At 55.9% G+C, this 21,253-nt stretch overlaps 2 protein-coding genes across 5 annotated transcripts in view; both read left to right on the top strand.

Moving 5' to 3' along the window:
* The first annotated feature begins 413 nt into the window (after nucleotides 1-413).
* SFTPC (surfactant protein C) lies at nucleotides 414-3,192 on the top strand. Of its 2 annotated transcripts, XM_027599203.1 has the most exons (6): nucleotides 415-570; nucleotides 1,273-1,431; nucleotides 1,789-1,911; nucleotides 2,167-2,277; nucleotides 2,637-2,784; nucleotides 2,983-3,192. In XM_027599203.1, exons 1-5 carry the CDS (start codon nucleotides 502-504, stop codon nucleotides 2,772-2,774), a joined length of 600 nt encoding a protein of 199 aa, XP_027455004.1. In that variant the 5' UTR covers nucleotides 415-501; the 3' UTR covers nucleotides 2,775-2,784; nucleotides 2,983-3,192. The 2 variants fall into 2 exon arrangements, with proteins under 2 accessions (XP_027455002.1, XP_027455004.1); XM_027599201.1 differs by lacking the exons at nucleotides 2,637-2,784; nucleotides 2,983-3,192 and adding an exon at nucleotides 2,430-2,594 and having other exon boundaries at nucleotides 414-570.
* A 744-nt stretch (nucleotides 3,193-3,936) lies between these two features.
* BMP1 (bone morphogenetic protein 1) overlaps nucleotides 3,937-21,253 on the top strand; it is a 43,400-nt gene continuing 26,083 nt past the window's right edge. For 2 of the 3 annotated variants that reach the window (XM_027598416.2, XM_027598418.2), the window contains exons 1-8: nucleotides 3,937-4,343; nucleotides 11,363-11,476; nucleotides 13,782-13,946; nucleotides 14,135-14,252; nucleotides 14,562-14,740; nucleotides 15,506-15,611; nucleotides 17,071-17,195; nucleotides 17,771-17,886. In XM_027598416.2, coding sequence (XP_027454217.2) covers nucleotides 4,190-4,343; nucleotides 11,363-11,476; nucleotides 13,782-13,946; nucleotides 14,135-14,252; nucleotides 14,562-14,740; nucleotides 15,506-15,611; nucleotides 17,071-17,195; nucleotides 17,771-17,886 — 1,077 coding nt within the window. In that variant the 5' untranslated portion in view covers nucleotides 3,937-4,189. The remainder of the gene's footprint in view (nucleotides 4,344-11,362; nucleotides 11,477-13,781; nucleotides 13,947-14,134; nucleotides 14,253-14,561; nucleotides 14,741-15,505; nucleotides 15,612-17,070; nucleotides 17,196-17,770; nucleotides 17,887-21,253) is intronic. The other variant, XM_027598417.2, reaches the window with a different exon arrangement.

The raw sequence follows: 21,253 nt of genomic DNA, 5'->3' as shown, positions 1-21,253 counted from the left end.
GCCAAAGCACCCACCTGCCTTCAGCAGGACCTCCTGGGTCCACAGGCACTGCCTTCTCACTCCCCTTCCTGGAGCTCATCCCTCTGCACGGGGGGAATTCTGTTGGGAAGTGTGGTGGACTCCCCATTGGGTCAGACCCCTGGCTGCCTGAGAGGTTCAACCTGGCAGAGGAACAGGGAAAGCCACAAGACTGCAGGGGCAGGTACCAGCAAGAAAGGTGGCCAACGCCAGGAAGACACCTACAGTGGGAGGCGCAGATTGCCCAAGGGCAAGTTTGCTTAGCGCACCCAGCTTTGCTTTGGCGGGGGCCAGGAGGACTCATGGGCCAGGGCCAAGGGCCCTCAGGCGCCCTTGCAGCTGGCTTATCGGGACCTCAGGTCTGGAGGGCCAGGAACAAACAGGCTTCAAAGCCAAGGGCTTGGCTGGCAGAAGGAGGCCGGATCCTTCACCTCTGTCCTCTCTCCCTACCGGCACATATAAGACCCTAGTCACACTTGGGAGATGAGTGGGGAAGACGCCTACAGCAAGATGGATGTTGGCAGCAAGGAGGTCCTGATTGAGAGCCCGCCAGTGAGTATGACCGTGTGCGTACATGTGTGTGAGCTGGGCCCTGCCTCATCCAAGCTCTCTGAGCCAGTCTTTTCATCCAACTTCATTCACTTAATTAACCTAGGACCGCGCTAAGTTAGGGCAGGGACACCGACCACTAAGGCAGAGTCCTTCGGGGAGATGGACATGGCAACTGATCATTCCAACGTGAGGGGCCGAGAGCCACCATAGTGGTCAGTGGAAAGAGCTGCAGAGAGCACTGCATAAGCAGACACTATGCGGGGACTCACAGGAAGCCTCACAGAGAAAAGGACATTTGAGCTGGCTCCAGAAGAATAGGTAGGAGCTCACTAGGTGGAGAAGGCAAGCATTGCAGGAAGAAGGGGTAGAATGTGTAAAGGCAGGGAGGTGTGAGAGAGCATGGATTATTTGGGGGAACAGAGAGGGTTGGGGATGGCTGGGGTGCCAAGGGTCTGGAGGAAACAGCAGGAGATGAGACTGGCGAAGCATGCTCCCTTGGGTCTCTCCACGCTAGAATTCACGTCTAAGCCTTTCTGTTGGAATCCAGACCACCTCCTCAAGAAGCCTTCTCTGGTCTCAGCCCTCCTCTGCAAACCCATAGTATTGGTGTCCAGCTGTGGGAGGGTGTCTAGCTTGTGCAGAGAGAAGAAGGGCCCCGCTCATGACCTCATACCTGTCTCCCTGCCTGTCCCACCATGTCAGGACTACTCGGCAGCCCCCCAGGGCCGTTTCGGCATCCCCTGCTTCCCTGTGAGCCTCAAACGCCTTCTCATCGTGGTCGTGGTGATAGTCCTTGTGGTCGTGGTGATTGTAGGGGCCCTGCTAATGGGTCTTCACATGAGCCAGAAACACACTGAGATGGTGAGCAGGCCCAGAATGGGGTGGGCAGTGGGTAGAGGACACGCCAAACAAAGGGGCTGGGCGGGCTGGGCAGAGAGTGAACTGTCCGGGGTCGGGGGGTATGGAGGGGAAGAGGCAAGGGGTGCCTCAAGAAAGGACAGAAGCAGGAACAGGGTGGCAACTCTGGCTTAGGCTTTTCCACCAGGCCTTTCGCTGGCTTGGCAGCCTGTTCCTTCCAGCATCCGGTCCCACCCAGCCTGTCTGGGCTCCCAGGGAAGAAGGGATTGCATTTTAGTAAAGAGGGCTGAGGGTGGACATGGGGACTGAAGGGACGAGTGGGGAAAGAGAAATACCAGGCCACCCTGTGCCCTCCCCCAGGTCCTGGAGATGAGCATTGGGGGACCGGAAGCCCAGCAGCGCCTGGCCGTGCAGGAGCGTGCGGGCACCACCGCCACCTTCTCCATTGGCTCCAGTGGTATTGTAGTGTATGACTACCAGCGGGTGGGTATACCGGACCTCCTGGCCCTGGGGCTGGGGCTGGGGGCCGATGACAAGACTGCTAGGCCACCCAGCTGTGCCACTTCATGCACATCCAGCTCTCCCCAGCCCCTAGCCCTTTTGCCTCCCCAGGCTGAGCCCCAGATTCCAAGAGGACTCCCTCAGGTGCCTAACCTAGAGGGAGATGGCCCAGGATCAGGGTTAGGGAGTGAGCAAGGCAGGGCCTTCTTGAATGAACTCTGGGCTTCCTGTGCTCAGCTCCTGATCGCCTATAAGCCAGCCCCAGGAACCTGTTGCTATGTCATGAAGATGGCTCCGGAGAACATCCCAAGTCTTGAGGCTCTCACTAGAAAGTTCCAGAACTTCCAGGTAGGTCTGTGTGGGTGAGGAGGAGTGGGTTGTCCCCTTCCCAGGGCTGCTGGGAGGAGCATTTGAGATGACAGCTGTTTGTCACCTGTAAAGCGTGGGGGCTGCCCATCTCTAAACTCACCTGTACCACATCTTCCCTACCAATTCCCCAGCCCTTCCCTGATGCCAAGCTGCTGGCCTCAGCTGAACCTCACTCCCCGGGGGCTTCTGACTCCAGCACAGCCCCCTCTTCACTGGTGAGGAAAGCAAGGCTTTTAGGAGGCTCGGAGAGATGGCCTGACATGCCTGAGGTCCCACAGTAATGCCATAGGTGAGACAGAAACTCAGTTCCCAGGCTCTAAATTAGGTGCTCTTTCCAGGTCAAGCCTGCAGGGTCTACCTCTAAGCTGGGCCAGGAGGAGGGCCATGATGCTGGCTCAGAATCCCCTGGGGCCCTGGACTTCCTGGGCACCACAGTGAGGACCCTGTGTGGCGAGGTGCCCCTCTACTACATCTAGGACCCCTCAGGTGAGCAGGTGTGACTGCCAGGGCACCGAGCGGCAGTGGCCCAGGAAGGCTTGCGCCACCTTGCCATGTCAGCTGACCAGGAACTGGGGAATCCACTGAGCGGGGCCATCTAGGGAGCTCAGGGGAGGGAAGGTTCATAGACTGCCCCCTCCCGGTCCCTCTCCCTCACATAATAAACAGTGTGTGTTTGCTTCTCAGGGCCTGTGGAAGCCCCAAGTGAAGAGGAAAGATCTATGCGCTAAGGGTCTTTCGCAGAGAGATAGGAAGCTGCTCCTACCCACACCACAGGGACTGGAGCTGGAGAAATGGGAGCTGTGGGGAGAGGTGGGAGCGGGCAGAAGAGATGCGGCTCCTAGGGCCAAGGGGCTCCTACCACGAAAGAATAAAGCAGCCTGATTGAAAAACAAAGGGAGCGCCTCTTCCATCTTCCCACACGCCCCCAGTCCTGCTCCTGGTGGGGCCAGTTAGGGGCAGGGTAGGGCTCTGGGGAAGCGACGGGGCTTTCCCCTCCCCCCCCGTCAGGGCGTGATGGGGGACAGGGGGCAGTGGCGAGGGGACTGGGCAATCCACAGGCTTTAGGCGCCCTCCAGTGGTGTCTCCCGAGGGAGGACGAGAGACAGAGACAGCCAGAGACCGACAGAACTAGAGAGACAGGGATCGCGATGGGCGAGGGTCCGAGAAAAGCTGAGACCGAGCGACCGAGAGACGCAGGCAGAGAAACGCAGAGACCGGGGGCGGAGGCGGGCAGAAGCAGCGGAGCGACCTGACAGCGTGTCCCGCTGCCCCGGACGGGGCTCGGGCCCGGCGCCCGCGGGACGAGCCGCCGCTAGAGGGCACCTCGCGGGAGCGGCCGTCGGCCGGGCACCTCGGGGCCCGGCGCCCCATCCCCGGCCCCGCCGGCCCGCGCCCCGGGCCGCCCGAGCCCCCTCCCGGGGCGGGCCTGCTCCCGGCGGTCCCCGCCCCCCGCTGGCGCGCCGCCCGGCCCGGCCGTGCGCTGTCCCGGACCCGAGGGGGGCCGAGCTCCGGGCGAAAACCCGCCCTCCAGCGAGCTCATTTCCCTAAAAGGGGGGGGTGAGGGAGGGAGGAGAGAAGGAAAGAGGAAAAGAAGGGAAGGGAGCGGAGAAGGCTGGAGGCGCAGGGAGAGGGCCGAGGAGCCGGGCCGGAGAGGGGGCGGGAGACAGGAAGGAGGGGGGCGAGGACAGGGAAGAGGGAGAGGTAGGGACGCGCGAGGGGGGGCAGCGCGGGGAGGGAGCGCGAGGGCGAGCGGAGGGGAGCGCCCTCCCCTCGCCGCCAGTCCTCCGCTTCCCCTCTCGCCGGCTCCCGCGTCCGGGCGCAATCCGCCGCCGCCGCCGCCACCACCGCCGCCACCGCCGCCACCGCGCCCGCCGCCGCCGCGCCCTCCAGCATGCCCGGCGTGGCCCGCCTGCCGCTGCCGCTGCTGCTCTGGCTGCTGCTGCTGCTGCGCCCGGGCCGGCCGCTGGACTTGGCCGACTACACCTATGACCTGGGGGAGGAGGACGACTCGGAGCCCGTCGGCTACAAAGACCCCTGCAAGGCGGGTAGGCGCCCCCCATCCAGCCGACCGGCCGGGGCGCCGGGGCGCCGGGGGCCGGGGCGCGGGCGGGCCCGGCGGGGAGGCGCGGGCTGCTGAGGGTTTGGGGTTGGGGGAGGACAGTCCAGTGTGGGAAGCCGGGAGCTGCCTGGTTGGCAATGCAGTGGGGAACAAAAGAAAGAGGGAGAGAGGGAGGGGGAAGTTTGGGGGACTTTTAGGACTGAAGTTGTGCTGCTATTTGTGGAAGCTGCTGCCGCTGCCCTCTCTTCTCAGACGATTCCTGGGGCAAACTCTTTGGGTCCAGGGAGAAACCTGCGGCCAAGGAGGCTTTTCCTCCTGCAGGAAACTTTTCTGGCCAAACTCCCGTGTGTGTGTGTGTGTGTGTGTGTGTGTGTGTGTGTGTGCGCGCACTTTTCCCTTGTCCCCCATCTCGGGCTCCAGGACGTTGCTGTTTTCCAGCCTGTCTGGGCTGCCCCCAGGCTGCACATCTGTCTGCCCAGGGGGTGCGGGAGGCCTGCATCTCCAAGGAGCAAGTCTCCTGAGGCCCCCACCCAGCCCAAGTGAAAGAAGAAAGTTTTTCAAGGGATCCTCTGATGTCATGCTCCCTGGGTGTCCCATGGTCCCCCCCACCAGACACAGCGGCCTGCTGGGACAGAGGAGACAGCTGTCAAAGTTAGAGAAGCCAGCCAGGGAGGGGGGATTCCCTCTGCCCTTAGATGTCAGAAGTACCTAGCAAGGCCAAGTTGGGGTGGAAAGGGGAAAAACACAGAGAACTCAAATACTGTGTATCAGCTCTCTTAGTCCACAGACACTAGAGGCTAATTAGCTGAGGTCAGGGCCCCGGAGTGTATGTTTGTGTGTGTGTGTGTGTGTGTGTGTTCTTTGTCCATGAAGACCCCATGTAACCCCTTCACTCCTGCTGGGCCCAGAGGGGTCTTGCCCCTGGAGTGACCAGATGGCCAGGCACTCAGGCCATTTGCCTAATCAGATGACCCTGAACAGGCTGCCTGGGACAAGAGAACATACAGGCCATAAGATATCATCAGAATCTTTCCTCAACTTCCTGCCTCTGATTTCAGCCTGTCTCCAAATAACCAGGGCCAGGGGTAATGCCCCGGTTCCTAGAGTTCTAGGAGTGCCTGTATGTGGCATAAGGGTTTGGGTCCCTCTAGTCCTGACTCTGGGCTCCCTGCTTTGGGTGAATGGATCACACACAGCAAGCTACAGAAGAGGTAGACCCTTCTTCCAGTGGGAGGAGCAGAAGCCAAATCTCGGCCTTTCACCACCCTTGCTGGGCTGTGGGTAAACCAGACGTTAGCCATCATCTTTCTCCCTGGGCTTGGAGTGGGCATGAGGCTAAGCAGATGGAGCTTGGGCTTTGGAGGCAGGCCGACCTAAGCTGTCAATCCTGGACCCACAACTCATTAGCTCTACTGCCTGGGGAATGTTAATTATCATCTCTGAACTTTGCTTTTCTCACCTGTAAAATGGAACTGATAATATGTCTCTCTGTAGAGTTGATGGCAAGGATTAAATATGAGAACATATATAAAACACTTATTAGAGATTAACACACAGTAAGCACTTAATAAATGTTTGCTGCCTACTCCCCTGTTTCCTGTGCCTCACACTCTCACTTCATTTTTTTCTGAGGGAATGGGCTGGGTTTGCTGGAAAAGGGAGTGTCTCCCTGTCCCTGTCCTTGTGTCACTTATTCATTCAGCTGATCTACATGGACTGAATGCTAATAATATGTGCCAGGCCCTGGGCTTGATGTTGGGGGAGATACAGAAAAGTGTAAGGCATGGCCCCTGCCCTCAAAGGGCTTCCAGTCTGGGAGGGACATAAGACGCGTGGGGATGTAACCAACCGCACCAACCAAGATGCGTTCTGTGCCACCTTGGGAAGAAAGGGCTTAAAGGCTCAAGGAGCCCCTTACCCCTCTGCAGCCTGGCGGTGGCGGTGGCAGAGAACCAGGGCTCACGGCAGGCTGGGAAGGTTTGGGGGTTCGTCATGGAGGAGGGAAGGCCTTGAAGAATGGGTAGGAAGTCAATCTGATGTATTTCACTCCTGGAGGGATTTGGAGTGATTTTCGGAGGAGGCGGCAGGAGGCTGAGGCTCTATCCCCAGTCTCAGATTTCATGCTAGGGTGGGGCTGGCTGAGTTGGAACTTCAAACAAGGGCTCTGGGGAAGCCTCTGCCCCAGGGTGAAGTGAGGCTGGTGGGGAGCTGGGCCAGGCCTGGGGGTGGCCGAGAGGACCCGAGAGCCTGATGAGGCCAAGAGTCAGGGTCAGATCAGGCCTCCCTCCTGGGGGTGACTGCTGCAGCCTTGCCTACCTTCACCCTGACTCCCTAAGACCCCACGCCAACAGCCTCACGCCTTGCGTCCCTAGGCTCTTCTCTCTGTTTGTGTTGCTGTGCCCTCTTGCCTCCTCTGAGCCCTGCCATCCAGGTGCTAAACGTGATGGTGGCAGGAACACCTGGCTTTGCCTCCTTTGGATGCCCCTGATCTGCCTGCTTACCTCTGCTCCTTTCACCCTTTCCAGCTCTCTCCTCCTCTCCTCCTTGCACACAGAGGACCAAGAATGAAAGTCCTGTTGAATCCCCTGGCTCACCTTTCAGGATTACCAGGCCCCTTCATTTGAGTTTATCTCCTGCACTTACTGTCAGAGGTAGGGCAAAATTGAGGGCAGTAAGGCAAAACTGAGACCCCTGATACCCTGGAGAGTTTCCTGGATCTTCTAGGCAACACTAGAACAATAGGCGGGAAGCAGAGTTGTTCTATGTGTGTGCCGAGAGCTGGTTCCACCAAGCTCATGCTCTGGTGTGCAGGCTCTCACGTTCACATATGAGCTCTCTCTGTCTCTCTCTCTCTCCTTCTCTCCCCCTTGCCCAGGGAGATTGCGAATCAGCCCTGATTTCTTATATGTTAGGATGCCAAACCATCAAGGGGGATCTTCCCTGAGATTCCCAGCTCTTGGCAGTGAGCCTCGGGGCTCTGGGAGAGATGTGGGAGGCAGGAATGGGGACAAAGCTGCTCCCAGAGGCAGAGAAGCACCTGGGGAGTGCCCTTGAGCCAGTGAGGACCTTACTTCGGCCCTAGCTGGCAGCTCAGAGGTTTGCTTGCTCTGTCTGAGAAGATGAGTTGGGCTAGTAGCTCACCAACCCTCATCACTGTCCCCACCCCAGAGGCATCGTGGCCCAGGTTTGGACTTCAAGGGGCCTCAGCCACAAGTTCTGGAGGTTGAGAAGTGATCCATTCTCTTGCCAGACCACATTCCCCCTCCAGACACTCTGAATGAGTCATCCACCCACCTATGCCCCTGCTCCCTGAGTCACCTTCTCTTTTAGGTGCCCCAAGGGAGGAGGAAAAGACTTAGAATCTCCCTGGGTTCCAGATGGAGGGGGACCAATGGGACTCCCCAGGAAGAAGGAACTCTCAAGAATTCTAGTTTCTCCAGAAGATATTGGGGGAGGATTGGGAGGGAGAATGTGTCGCTCAGCCTACTAAGGGCCTCCTGAGGATATCCAGGGGAGTCAGCTGATCTCTCTGTCTCTCTGTCGCTCTCTCCACGCCCCCCATTCATTTCTAAGGGTGCCCTTCACCTTTGGGGGGTATAGCCTGTGAAATGTGTATATGCAATAATTTGTGTTTGAATACACTAGGGCTTGCACAGGGAAATAGTCAAGGGAGTGCTTGGGCACATTTGTGGGTATACCCCTGCTTTAAGGGCAAGTCCAGCAAACTGTGCATGTGGGTACTCCTGAGTGCACGTCAGGGTGTGCGCAAAATGTGCACCTGTGTAGCAGCGTACAGCTGTGATTAAGTACATGCCCATGTCTGTGGGAGCTTGAGTATGTTCTCCCCCAGCTAGAAGCTTGCATTTGTGTGATGGGACATGCGTATGCCCTGTACACATGGCACTGGGGCACCACCACACCAGCGAGCTCCTCACCCTCTCCCCAGACAGGGATGCCTTGCCATGCCCCAGGGGACGAGACTCGAGCCAAGAGGCCTACCTAGAGGATGGGCACACAAAGTCCACCTTACTCTTTCTTTCCTCTCCTGCCCCCAGCCTGACTATGGAGTGGCCACGAGTGCTCCCGGCTGGTTTACAGCCAGAAAACAAAACAAACTTTTGATCCTGTGTTGAAAACAACTACTACCCTGACCCTGACCCCAGGACTTCCTTCCGGCTAAGGGGGGTTGTCCTGGACTCTCCAGCATCTAGATTCCCTAGCTTCCCCATGGGGGAATCCTAAATGGGCAGGGCCTTCAGGCTCAACTCCTGGCCAGAAGGCTCCCCTGCCCACCCCATGTCTCCCCACCCCCACTCTGTTCCCACACATTCTTCAGCCATGACATCCCCACCACAGGACGCCCGCTCGGCAGAAGAGCTCTGTGGCCATCCTAGGGCCTGTCCCGCCTTCCACTTGCCCTGCCCCCCCACACTGTCCTGGTCTCACAGGCCAGCACGATTCCGTGGCCTCTGTACTTGGAATTCGAGGTTCTGCTTCTGAGCACTCTGGGGCTTCACTCAGTCAAGAGGCTAATGGGGGTGAACCGATATGCCCTTGGAAAGTGGAGAGCTGATCTTGAGCTTATGGGGCTGTTTTGGGGGTAAGATTAACAGTGACCATTTAGTGGGTGCTTACCGTGTTCCAGGCTCTGTGCTAGGTGCTTTGTTTACATGCCTTATTTCATGCAGTCATCCTGGGAGACAGATTCTATCGTTAGCTCCTTTTTATGTAGGAGAAAATTGAGGTTTAGAAGAGTTTATGTGACTTGTCAGCTAATAGGAGCCAAGCTGGGATTCAAAGACAGGTCTGTCTGCCTACAAAGACTTTGCTTTTTGCTGCCATGTCCAAAGACGAGTCTAAATGTCCAGCCACGTGTGTGGATGATGGTGCCTGTGGGTGTGGACACGTGAGCCCAGAGGTGCCAGTGTCTGTGCAGAGGTGCAAAGTGTGTCAAGGTATGAGGGTATTCGTGTGGCATGTGTGTGCCTGTGTGAATGTTGGCATTATCTTCTCGGAGTGTACCTCTCATCCCACGACCTTTGCGTGTCAGCTAAGAAATGTCTCCCGCTGCCATCCAATCAATTGCTGAGCCAAGTCCCCCGACGGTGACCTTTTTTGGAAAAAAAATCTTTCTCATGTGGTGGAAGAGATTCTGGGCCACTTACCAGCTGGTGACCTTGGGCAAGTCATTTCCTTCTTAGGCCCAAGTGTTCTGATCTCTGAAGTCAGGGAGGTGGGCTGGAATCCAGCCACGAGGTTATCTCTCGAAGAGTTTGTAATTGCACACTCGTAGGCAAATGCACAGGGAGAGCATGATTTAATGGGCCCTGAGTGGGCCAGGATTAAATGAATTCATTAATGTGAAAGCACTTTGTCGCCTGGGAAGGTGTAGTAGCCAGTAATGGTAGCCGTTACTGGCTTAATGGGTTCAGAGCTTGCAGTTAGTCTGTGTGCGTTGGAGCCTGTGCATGTGTGTTTTTTAGAATTGTCTGTGACGGTGCATTTTGTGTGTGTGTGAATGTGTGTCTGCATGAGTGTCTATTTTTGTGTATGGGTATTTACGATATGGGTTCTACAGCCGTAATGCACTTGAATACAACAAGTGCTAGACTGGGAATCAGGAGGCCCATGTTACAAATCCAGCCTCTCCAATGACTAGCAGTGTGGGAGACCATTTCCCTTCCAGGCCTCAGTTTCCATATCTAAAATGGAATGTTGGCCTGGATAACTGCTAGAGGGACTCCCACGTTCTGTCAATCCAGGTCTAGGTTGCATCAGAGTATGTGTCTATGGGCATGTGTCTTTGCAGGCCCAAAGAATATCAATGTGATATTTGACTTGAACAAACATTCTGGAGTGCCTTCCACCTGCAAGGGTGGTGCGGGCGCTGCTTGGGGGGAATGGGAGTGGGGAGTATATCTCTGTGACTTACATAGCTCTGTGTTTGAGGGCACGGCTGTGGATGTCACCATGTGCCTGATTCTGTGTATGATGAAGTGTGTGTGTGTGTGTGTGTGTGTGTGTGTTCACCCAGTGGGCCATCTGGGGCAGAGAAACCTGTGTGCAAGGCCTCAAGGTTAAAACAATTTGTGTAATGCTGCCGCCAGGCCTGTGTAGCACTCAGGATGAGAAGCAGATGTTGCCATGGGTGGAGCTCCACCTCCATCCAGCTCAGCCTCCCGCCTCCCCCAGCCCAGCCCAGTGTGAAGCTCACTTCTGAGCTCCTTCCAGAGCACTCAGCTCCCCAGCTTCCTCCTGCTCCTGACTTCTCAAAAGGCAGGCGGATTGTTGAGCCCATCTCTCCAAAAACATCTCTCCCCAGATCCAGAAGTCCAAATGGCCTATTCAGGGGGCTCTATGACCCCCCGGCCTTTCTTCCTCCAGAGAAGGGACCCTGAGACTCAGAATAGGAGTCCCCTGAGAACAGTTAAACTTCTTCCTCCTAGCAGGGCAGCTCCATTATGTGTCCTGGTTTCCCTCCTATGCCTCTCGGCTCTGTTCATATTCACATGCTCCCCTCCGTCTTTGAAACAGCATTTGTTGAGTGAATACCACATGCTCAGTGCAGCACCAAGGTTATGGGCCCACAGAGTAGACACTGACCCCCTTCTGCTTTCTTCATAGCACGCATCACCATTCTTGAGTTCAGTGTTTGTTTATTTGTGTATTGTCAAAGGTTAGCTCTACACAAGCAGGGACCTCTTCTATCTTGCTCATCACTCGGCTAGTGCCTGGCCCACAGAAGGTGCTTACTAAGTGTTCAGAGTGATGAGAAGAGTGACATGGCCGTGTCTTCCTCTGGTAGGGGGTGGGTATCAGCTTTGCTGGATTCCCAACTCCAAAGTGAGCACGAGTCTCCCGAGGGATTCTCAAAGCCAGTGCCCCACTGCCTTCTTCCTCAGAAGGCATTTGCCGACTAAAGTTGCTATAGGGGAGCCCCTGGCGTTGGGGCTGCCTGTGCTGGGTAGAAGGATCAACTCCCCCGGCCTCTTCCTTTCTCTCTAGCTGCCTTCCTTGGGGACATCGCCCTGGATGAGGAGGACCTGAGGGCCTTCCAGGCGCAGCAGGCTGCAGATCTCAGGCAGCGGGCAACGCACAGGTCTTCCATCAAAACTGCAGGTACACTGGGCACAGGCTGGGTCTCCTATGTCCCAGAAATGGGTTCCAGAATTGGAGAAACAAGGAACCTCCCTCTTTCCCAGCCAGGCCCTCTCGGTACAGAGGCTATGAGCTTGAACCCAGCATAATGGCTTGTCTTCCCTTGGGATACCTTTATCCCTTCCCCCAGAGGAACAGCAAGTATAGACAAACCCAGGAGCCAGAATGGACATTCTTTTTGCTTACAGTTTACAAAGGACTTTCAAAAGCATTCTCTAACTTAACTGTCCCCAACCACCTGCAAAGGTAGGTGTCAGGACAACCTCTGCCTTGCAGATACAGAAACTAAGACCCATGGGGGTAACGTGACTTGTTCACGGTCACATAGCTCGTCAGTGGCAGATCTCGGGCAGGAACCCAAGCCTTCTCACTCTAAATCTGAGGCTTTTGGCTCAACATCCCAGTCCCTCCTGGCTTCTCCTCGTGCTCCCACTTTGCAAGCTTTTACGCATCTTTCCAAGCCCATCTCCGGCGCCTCTCTGGTGAAACCTTCCCTGATCGTCCCCCCACCATGCCTGTACCTCCATTTGCTCTCTCTCTGCTCTCTGTTGACCATGTTAGTATCTCACTCAGTGAACCATATTTCAATGGTTTTCTTTTTTAATACGTCTATCTTCCCTGCTGGACTCAAAGCTTTTCAAGGTCAGAGATGGGTCCTTCTCATCTCCGAGTGTGGCCCAAGCAGCTAGCAACCCACCTGGACCTTGTGAATGGGTAAGAGAAGAGGAAGAGTCAGGGCATGGGCTGCCTCGTTTCTGTCCAGCCTTGTCAGTGCTCTGGAACGTGGTGCTGCCTCCAGGGAGCTCTCCCATTGCCAGGGACAGGGATTCTCACCCGGAGCCCATTCTGCACGCACTCTGTGCCAAGCCCTTGCCCTGTCTTGCATGAGGGAGGCTCGTGGCTCGGGCAGCCGTGGAGTAAAGGTCACACTAACCCCAGAGAGCAGCTGGCACTGGAGGGGGACGTGGTGGCCTGATAACTAGCAAGGCTTCCTGGGCCTCAGAGGGGACCAGCAGAATGGAGGGGTTGGAGCGCCTGGGCCCGCCACAAGCCCACCAGGTGACTTTGGGCAAATCTTCGGTCTCAGTTTCCTCATCCGTCAAATATACATAGTGACGCTTGCCCAGTGCATCCGAGAGAGCTGCTACGTCACTGGAGAACGTGTATTTGGGAACACTGAAAGACATCAAGTTCCATATGCTCCACAAGGAAGAAGTTTTATTAAGTGAGACGGGACCACATCCTCGTCTCAAGCCCCCTGCAGTCCCTAGGAAATTAGGACACCATGGTTTTCTTTTTCAGTTATGGTCAATTCTCACTATCCGTGGTAGTTATTCTTTTTTTAAATTTTTTTTAAAGATTTTATTTATTTGAGAGAGAGAGAGAGAGAGCACAAGTGGGAGGGGGGAGCGGAGGGAGAGGGAGAAGCAGACTCCCCGCTGAGTGGGGAGCCCGACGCAGGGCTGGATCCCAGGACCCTGGGATCATGACCCAAGCCGAAGGCAGACGCCTAACCAACTGAGCCACTCAGGCGCCCCAATCCATGGTAGTTATGAATAGAGCTATAGGATAACCTTGTTCCATAAAGTCATTGCAAACACTGAATTCACAAATCCGAAGCCATCCATCACTCCTAGGAGAAACACAATGTTCACTTCCTGCTAGCTTCTCATCATATCATTTTCATCAACTGATCAATGTGTGACCCTGTCTTACGTGTGTTTCTGTTTAAAGACCCCTGATTTAATACACAGTTGATTCATCAACATTGAGCCATGGCCAACAGCACTATGACTCATGACCGAACGAAGCTTATGTAACAGACATGTATGTTCTCCATAAGGAACATCAAATCCTTCTAGCACTCGGGACACCAGACAGCACGGCAATGCTTCAGCACATCAGGGTGGAAGGGAGTCATTTTAAACAGCAAAGTCACCAGCAAAAAGCCCCAAATGCAAAAAAAAATTGGCACTAAATAGACTATGAAAAAGATACTTATTGACAGTACAAGAGCTGAAACAAGAAGGCAGAGTGTCACCTTGTTCCCCCTCAGTTGGGCATGTGGGTGACTCACACTTTTCCCTGCTCTGTGCATGTCAGCAAATAACCATGAGAGAGCTGAGGGTATTGATTTTGGGATTACAAATAACTTTTAGTGAGTGGGGAAATATGGACTCCCCCCAAATGAGGATAGATTATATAATTTGTTTCCTGCGCCACCCCTTCATTCACTTGCTACAATGTCTTCCTCTTCCAACCCAAGGAAATTCTTCTACCTTCAACTGCCAGAGCACTAGTGGGCAGCTGCAGAGGAGAAGCCGTGGGAGATGGAGAGGCAGGTCCCGGAGCCGGCGGGCAGCAACATCCAGACCAGAGCGTGTGTGGCCCGATGGGGTCATCCCCTTTGTCATTGGGGGAAACTTCACTGGTGCGTGTGATGTTGGGGGGCCAGGGGAGCAGCCTGCATCTGGGCCTGGCCATGGGGCAGCTGGGTCATGTGTTGTGGTAGGAGTGGCACCTTCTGTGTACCTGTCCAACGAGAGGCTGACATCTAGCAATGGGTGGAGATGGGCCCAGCTGGACACTGTGACAACCTGGCCCCCTTCATCCTGGCAGGCAGCCAGAGGGCAGTCTTCCGGCAAGCCATGAGGCACTGGGAGAAGCACACCTGTGTCACCTTCCTGGAGCGCACTGACGAGGACAGCTATATTGTATTCACCTATAGACCCTGCGGGTGAGCAGGGGCCCCTGGGCACTGTACCCTCGGCCACCACCCCAACCCATATTCTGCCCTGGGCACCGCTGCTGCCCCAGCGGGGCCTGACACTGCGTCATCTGTCTCCCTCCCACCCCCTTACCCTGGGACATCTCCCCAGGAGCCGCCCTGATGTGGCTATGACCCCTGCACACAGCCTGGGCATCCCACGCTCAGGCCCCTCCCCCGCGCCTCACTCCCCTGCCCCCCTGGCAGCCTCGCCCGGCCCCTGAGTGGATGCACTCCCCCAGCTCGGGACCGCCCCCCTGAGCTGGCCCCGCCCTCCAGGTGCTGCTCCTACGTGGGTCGCCGTGGCGGGGGCCCACAGGCCATCTCAATTGGCAAGAACTGTGACAAGTTCGGCATCGTTGTCCACGAACTGGGCCATGTCATCGGCTTCTGGCACGAGCACACGCGGCCAGACCGGGACCGCCACGTCTCCATCGTTCGGGAAAACATCCAGCCAGGTAGCACCTTGACCTTGGCGCCTAGCTGTGTGCGGCACCTGCCCCAGCACCCGCTCCAGGGCCTCTGGTGGGGGTGGGAGCTGCTGCCTGGAGCCATCGCTTTTGGTCAGCTCAGTGGGCAGCCCTTGTCCAGGGCCCAGGTTGGTCCAGACCGCGGCCCTGAGACATCGGCTCCCTGCCGGCAGCATCTCTGAGGCCCTTGATCAGTTGTAGAGCTGCTTGGCGGGGCTGGGAGAGATCCTGGTCCTGGACACAGAGGCCATCGGGAGCAGCCAGAGCCCAGCTGCCCTGGGGTGGGAGAGAGTCTGGGGGGGAATTGGCACAACCCCCCAAGTCATCTCAGCATTTCTCTTCACTTTTCCCCAGTCTTCTGCCCTCTGCCTGGTCTCTCTTCTAAGGGCTTTTTCTTTCTTGTTTCTCCTGGCTACCTCCCCCCCTCCCTTCCTGCTTCCTTCCTCCCTCCCCAGGCCTCCTCCACACTTCCCTGCTTTCATCTCCCTGTGGTTCTAGAAATGGGTGCTTCCTTTCCATACTCCCTGAGCCTTCCCTCCAGCCAGTCCTCGTTGACCCTGCCCCTCTGCTGGACAGACTCTCTAGAGACCCACCCCTACCCCCAGGCTTCCCTTGGCTGCTCCCCGGACCCTCAGGTAGGGGGGCACCTCTCAAGTGCAGGGAGGACCCCAGTCCCCACCCTGAAAAGGTGGCATTGCACCCCACACAGACCCACCCCTCCCACCCCCCACACCTTTTTCCTGGTCTTCGCAGGGCAGGAGTATAACTTCTTGAAGATGGAGCTCCAGGAGGTGGAGTCCCTGGGGGAGACCTATGATTTTGACAGTATCATGCACTATGCCCGGAACACGTTCTCCAGGTGAGAGATGGGGCCTGGCCTCCTCTGGGGCAGCCCGATCCCGCCCTCTGTAGGCCATTCTCTTTGGGCCTCTCGCTTTGCACTGGGCTGTCCTGCTGGGGCAGTCACCAAGGACAAGAGTGGACTTCTGGGTGGCCGCAGCCTCCAAGCAGAGGACCCGTGGGAACCACCTGCCTTGCTGTCCTCTTCCATGGCGGGTCCATGGCCCGGCCGGGGCTCACAAAGCCTAGTACCGTGTACCCCGAGGGCACCTGGCCCAAGAGGCTGAAAATCCAGCTGCTCTGCCTGCCACACAGATATATGCTGTGGTTCCAGAACTGTATCAGCCCAGTGGAGCTGAGCTTTTCTCTCATCTGTCAGCCAAAAGAGGCATGTTTTTCTAATTGGGGGCATCCTTTCTAATCAGTCTGGCTTTTTGTAACTGGCTAATTTGTACAAAGGCTCCCTCTTACCCTGAACTAGCCTCTCTCCCCTGCTCACAAGCGCACACACACCTACTCCCTTTCCTGGGCCCACGTTCCCAGAAATCACAGTCAGAACTCCCAGAGGTAGTGGCCCAGCCTCCGCACCCACAGCTTCTCCTTAGAGTGTGGGAAACGGCCCCTCCCTCCTCTTCCTCAGGCTCCCCTTCCCGGCCTGGCCTTTCCCATGCCTGGCTCTTTCCTCATCCTCTGTCTGCTCTCCTGCTCTGTCCCGCACACAGTGCCCCTCCTCAGTCTCGCCCGCGTCCAGACCTGAGGGAACAGAGACCGAGGAAGGGTGGTGAGGTCATCCCGCCCCCCACGGCCACAGACCTCCCCTGGACATTTCCCACCACATCCTACTCTGCCCCCTGCCGAGTTCCACCCAGCTGGGTGTGAGTCAGGGGCCCAGGGGAGGTGGAGGGCCGCCTGCTTCCCTTCGCCCTGCTCCTCCCAGATGGCAACACCCAGGACTTAGCAGGCAGGAACTCGGGGGGACAGGAGGCACTGATGGATCGGGAGTTGCGGGGCTGTCCCCAGGGTCTGGTCCGGCCACGCTGGAACTTGTTGAGACCAGCCTGTGGTAGGATACGCATTGGCCCTGGCAGTCCTAGGAGAGGTTCAGCATGAGGGGCCGCGGAAGCAGGGGCTGGGAGAAGCTGGACCCATGATCGCTAGGGGCCCGAAGCTCTTCTGAGGCTGGGGACTGGACCCAGACTGAGCCGGGGCACCGGGAGGTCCCCGGGGCATGCGGACCCTGCATCCCTGACTTCCCAGAGTATTCCTGGGGTTCCCCCAGGCTCCAGTCGTGTGGCTGCCACGGAGCAGGGTGGCTGCTGGTCAGTGGGCAGCATAATGACAGGGTGAGATCTCTCCACCCGTCCCTGACCCTACGGAGGAATGTCTGGGCTCTGGCAGGGTCGTGACCTTGGGTGCACACAGGCACGCCACCCCTCCTTCCATCAGACTCTCACCCAGGTCGGGCTTTTCCTCCTCAGGGGCATCTTCCTGGACACCATTGTTCCCAAGTACGAGGTCAATGGGGTGAAACCTCCCATCGGTCAAAGGACCCGGCTCAGCAAGGGGGACATCGCCCAGGCCCGCAAGCTCTACAAATGCCCAGGTCGGGGCAGGGAGGGACGGGCCAGGGAGGGGTGGAGGACAGAGCCTGAAGCAGCCAGTGGGCCAGGGCCTGGGGCTGAGGAGGTTAAAGCTGGGAGTCTTAGAGAAGGCCAGAGGCTGCCTGGTGTTGGGGGTGGGGGCACCCAGGCAGGGGCACTGTTCAAGTTAAGGAACCAAACTGGGGCTGGGATTGGGTGGTGGTGAGATGTTGAGCCCCACACCTTCCAGGCGTCTGGGAGAAGAGGGCAGCAGGAGCTGGAAAGAGGGCTGGCAGAGCAGTTCTCAGGGAGTGAGGTAGAGTGAGGCCTGCAGAAGGAGCTTGACCTTAACTCTGGAAACCATGTTGCCTTGACAACAGCGCATCCTGTAGCACTAGGCTGAAGAGGTCAGAGGTGTGAGCTTATATGTGAGGAGCAGGGAGGGCATCTTAAAGGGACAGGACCATCCTGGACTCCCTCCCCTCCTCAGCCGTTCTTCTCGCCCCCAAAGGATGCAAGAGTTCTGGGCGGGGAGCCAGAAGGCTGGGGGGATTGGGCATCTGCAGCCAGCAGTTCAGTCATTTCCTTTCCTTGACAGCCTGCGGAGAGACCCTACAAGACAGCACAGGCAACTTCTCCTCCCCTGAGTACCCCAATGGCTACTCCGCCCACATGCACTGCGTATGGCGCATCTCAGTCACACCTGGGGAGAAGGTAACTGAGCGTCCCCTCCTCTGCCAGGATCCCAGAGTAGGAGAGCATAGTCGGTTGTGGCTGTGAATGACCCACCTGGGAAACGTAGACCCATTCACCCCATAAGAAATGGAGCACTGCCTCAAGGAGGGGCTTCTAGCAATCATTGTAAATAAAGGTTGACTCGCAGAGAGCACTTGCTACACGAGAGGCACTTTTCCAAGCGCTTGTCAGGTTCACCCACAGGGTTTTCGTGTGGAATCTGGACCTCTCACCCACCCCTGTACTTTCCATGTCCTTCCATGCATTTTGATTGTTTCCAGGAGTCAGCTTTAAGACTTTATTTCCCTTGATTGGAACATGGCACTTAATGTACTAGTGCAGTCTCGAGCCCAACTAGGTTTTATTCCTGGTCATGTCGTTCAGTCCAACAGCTCTCAAGACCATTTGGAATCCGAGTCCACCATTTTGCAGGTGGCCGTCCCTTTTACTATGTCCCGAGCTCTTGATAAGCATATCTTCTGGGTCTTTGGAACCTGGTCTTTGATAGAAACATTGAACAGGACACGAATCAAAGCAGATCCAAGATCCCTTTCTGAGCTGACATGGTTCATCTGCAGACTTTGGGCAGAGTTATTCCACTGGCTGAGACACCACTTAATGTCACTACCACGACCTTGTTGACTGGGAAGTGAGCTTCTCAGACCATGCCTTTGTCATCTTGATAAATGCTGAATATGTAGACGGACTGCCTTACCAAATCAAATCTACTGTTCCACCAGTTGGGAAAGTGCCTTTTTAAAAAAGGAAATGACATTTGTCTGATATGCTTTGTTTCAAGTGAACCTGAACTGGTTCCTCGTAATCAAGTGTCTCCTTTCTAAATGGCGGCAGACTGTTTAATTGGGCATTGACATTCAACTCAGTGGTTTGCGATTCCCAGAATTCACTCCAAACCCTCCTTCCAACACACGCATGCGTGCGCGCACACACACCCCTTTTGAAAATTGGCAAAGCTTTTGTTCCGAGTTCTCAAGATTATAGACACTGATCACATCTGTAAGTTATTTGAGTGTCCTCTGATGTCATTTTTGAGCCTAGAGGCAAAAGCCAGTTTAAAGAGGTGTTCACTGACTCTCCTCCATTGTGATTCGGTTTCCATTTCCTTTCCAAACTGTGCTTATTTTATTTTTTGCAATTTAAAGATCATTCTTATTTGTGCTAGACTTCTATTGAGGGTTGAGTAATTCCATCACCTCTCTCAGTTAACATTCTGTCATCTTCCCTCAAAAGTGAACCCATCCCCTCTTTGTTCTTTTTTTTTTTTATTATTATTCTGAATTGAACTTAACAATTGCTGTCCTTTTGCTGCCTTGTTCTGACCATGCCCTGGCTTCCTTTATCCTTCTGCCAAAGGTCTCTGCTGCTGCAGCCTTTGGAGATCTCACAGCAGATAACAATAAAAACGACTAACGATTATTGAGCGCATTATCAGCCAGGCATGTGTTAAATTCTTTATGTGTTATGTCTTGTAATTAATACAATGACATTCTGGGCTGGTGCTAATGTTATCCCCATTTTGCATACGAGAGAGCAAACTTGGAAAAATTAAGTAACTTGCCCAAGAAACTGGATTATGACACAAAAATCCATGATTGCAATACTGTGTATTCTAAAGCCCTGTCCCATATCAACAGTTGCTAAAGCACCCTTCCACAGACCACTGTGCCCACTACTCGCCCAGCACAGGCGGCCAGAAAGAGGCACGAGATAGTCCTGGCCCCAAGGAGCATAGAGTAGGGTAGAGCGTTGCCGTCTTTCCTCTTCAGAAGATTTGCTCAGTCAGCAGGGATCGGTCTCCTTCTCTGTTGTTCTGACCTGGAACGGGCTGGCCCTGGTCTCTAGTAGACACATGGCCGGGCCCCAGGCGCCTCCCTGTGCCTTGGGCCTGTTCCCTCCACAACTCCCAGGAGGCTCCCCACCGGGGAGAGAAGAAGGCTACAGAGAAAAATTCCAGATTCATCAGTGCGTGGTTGCAGAGAGAGAAAAAGTTAGACTCACTCACGGTCCTGGATGCAATTGTAGAGTTGTAAGTGAGCCAGAGATGGGCCCCCCGGGGGACAGGGGCCCTTTAAGGGCTCATGGAGGCTGGGGAGCCGGGGAGGATGGCGTTGGGACATCACAGCCGCCATTCTTCGCTGTGCACCCATTAGTTGCCAGGCAGAGTAGTAGACATCTCGTGCGCACGGCCTCGTTATTCCTCCCATCAGTTTTGTGGCGCAGGGGCAGTCGTCCCTTCTGTATAGACGAAGGAGTCGGGGCTCAGCAGGCGAGCGTAACTCTGCCCAAGTTTACACAGCCAATCGTGGTGGAACCAGCATTGGGGTTCCAGGACTGCCCGACTCCAAAGTCTACGCTCTTTCAACAGTCATCCTGGAGTAAACCCGCCTGCATTCGGGTGTGGACTTTGATGTCTCTTCTGTGCTGAGAGGTTGTTTTGCCTCGCTCTCCACTTCTCTGATTATTGCCAGAAGTGCAAGTGATGTGTAAATTTTATCTTACACGGTTATGCAAGTCAGGGAGATGTCAGACAAGAAAGAGCCACTTGGGAAGGTTTCTTTTAGGACCCCCAAGTCTCTGCACTGCACGTCATTAGCAGCTGCCCCAAAGAGGACTTACAGTGTTTCCCAAGCCACGAACCAGCCCCTGATGAGCAGGAAAGTGGTTTCAGGAGATCATGGCCTATTGTTGCAGGGGAGCCAAGAAGATAAGAACTGAAGATGTCTTTTGGATTTGGCAGTGTCCACCCTCATTCCCATCCCTGCCTGTGATAGCCTGCCTATTCTTCAAGTTCCAACCCAAATCCCGCCTCCCCTGTAATGCCTTCCCTGACCCCCACCCCCGTCCCCCAGCTGGGCAGAGATGAGCCCTCCCTCCTCCGCAAGGCCTGTGCTGGACCCTCCCCTGAGTGCCTGCTTCCCCGTGCTGAAGGGTGTGGGTGGTGGGAGGGTGAAGGGAAAGCTGACCCTCATTCTTTGAGCAGCTGTGAGGCCAAATTGAGCGGCAGGCCTGGGGAGGCCACATGGAGTGGTGGCTCAGGGTGTGAGTTTAACAGCCAGAGTGCCTGGGTCTGACTCAGGTCTGCCGTGCTGTTTACTGGATGTATGATCTCGGGGAAGTTGCTTAACCGCTCTGTGCCTCCGTCTCCCCATTTGTAACGTGGGCCTGGTGGTAATGCCTCCCTCATGGGGCTGATGATACGAGGATTAGACAAGTTAATGTACGTGAAGTGGTTAGAGCAGCGCTAGCACGTGGTGGGAGCTCCATCAAGGCTAGCTGTTATTATCATTCTGTAGTCTTAATCTATTGACGGAGCAATCCCTGGTCA

Source organism: Zalophus californianus, chromosome 2 (genome assembly GCF_009762305.2).
Source record: "Zalophus californianus isolate mZalCal1 chromosome 2, mZalCal1.pri.v2, whole genome shotgun sequence".
Classification (NCBI taxonomy): domain Eukaryota; kingdom Metazoa; phylum Chordata; class Mammalia; order Carnivora; family Otariidae; genus Zalophus; species Zalophus californianus.
This window is presented reverse-complemented; position numbering and strand designations above follow the sequence as displayed.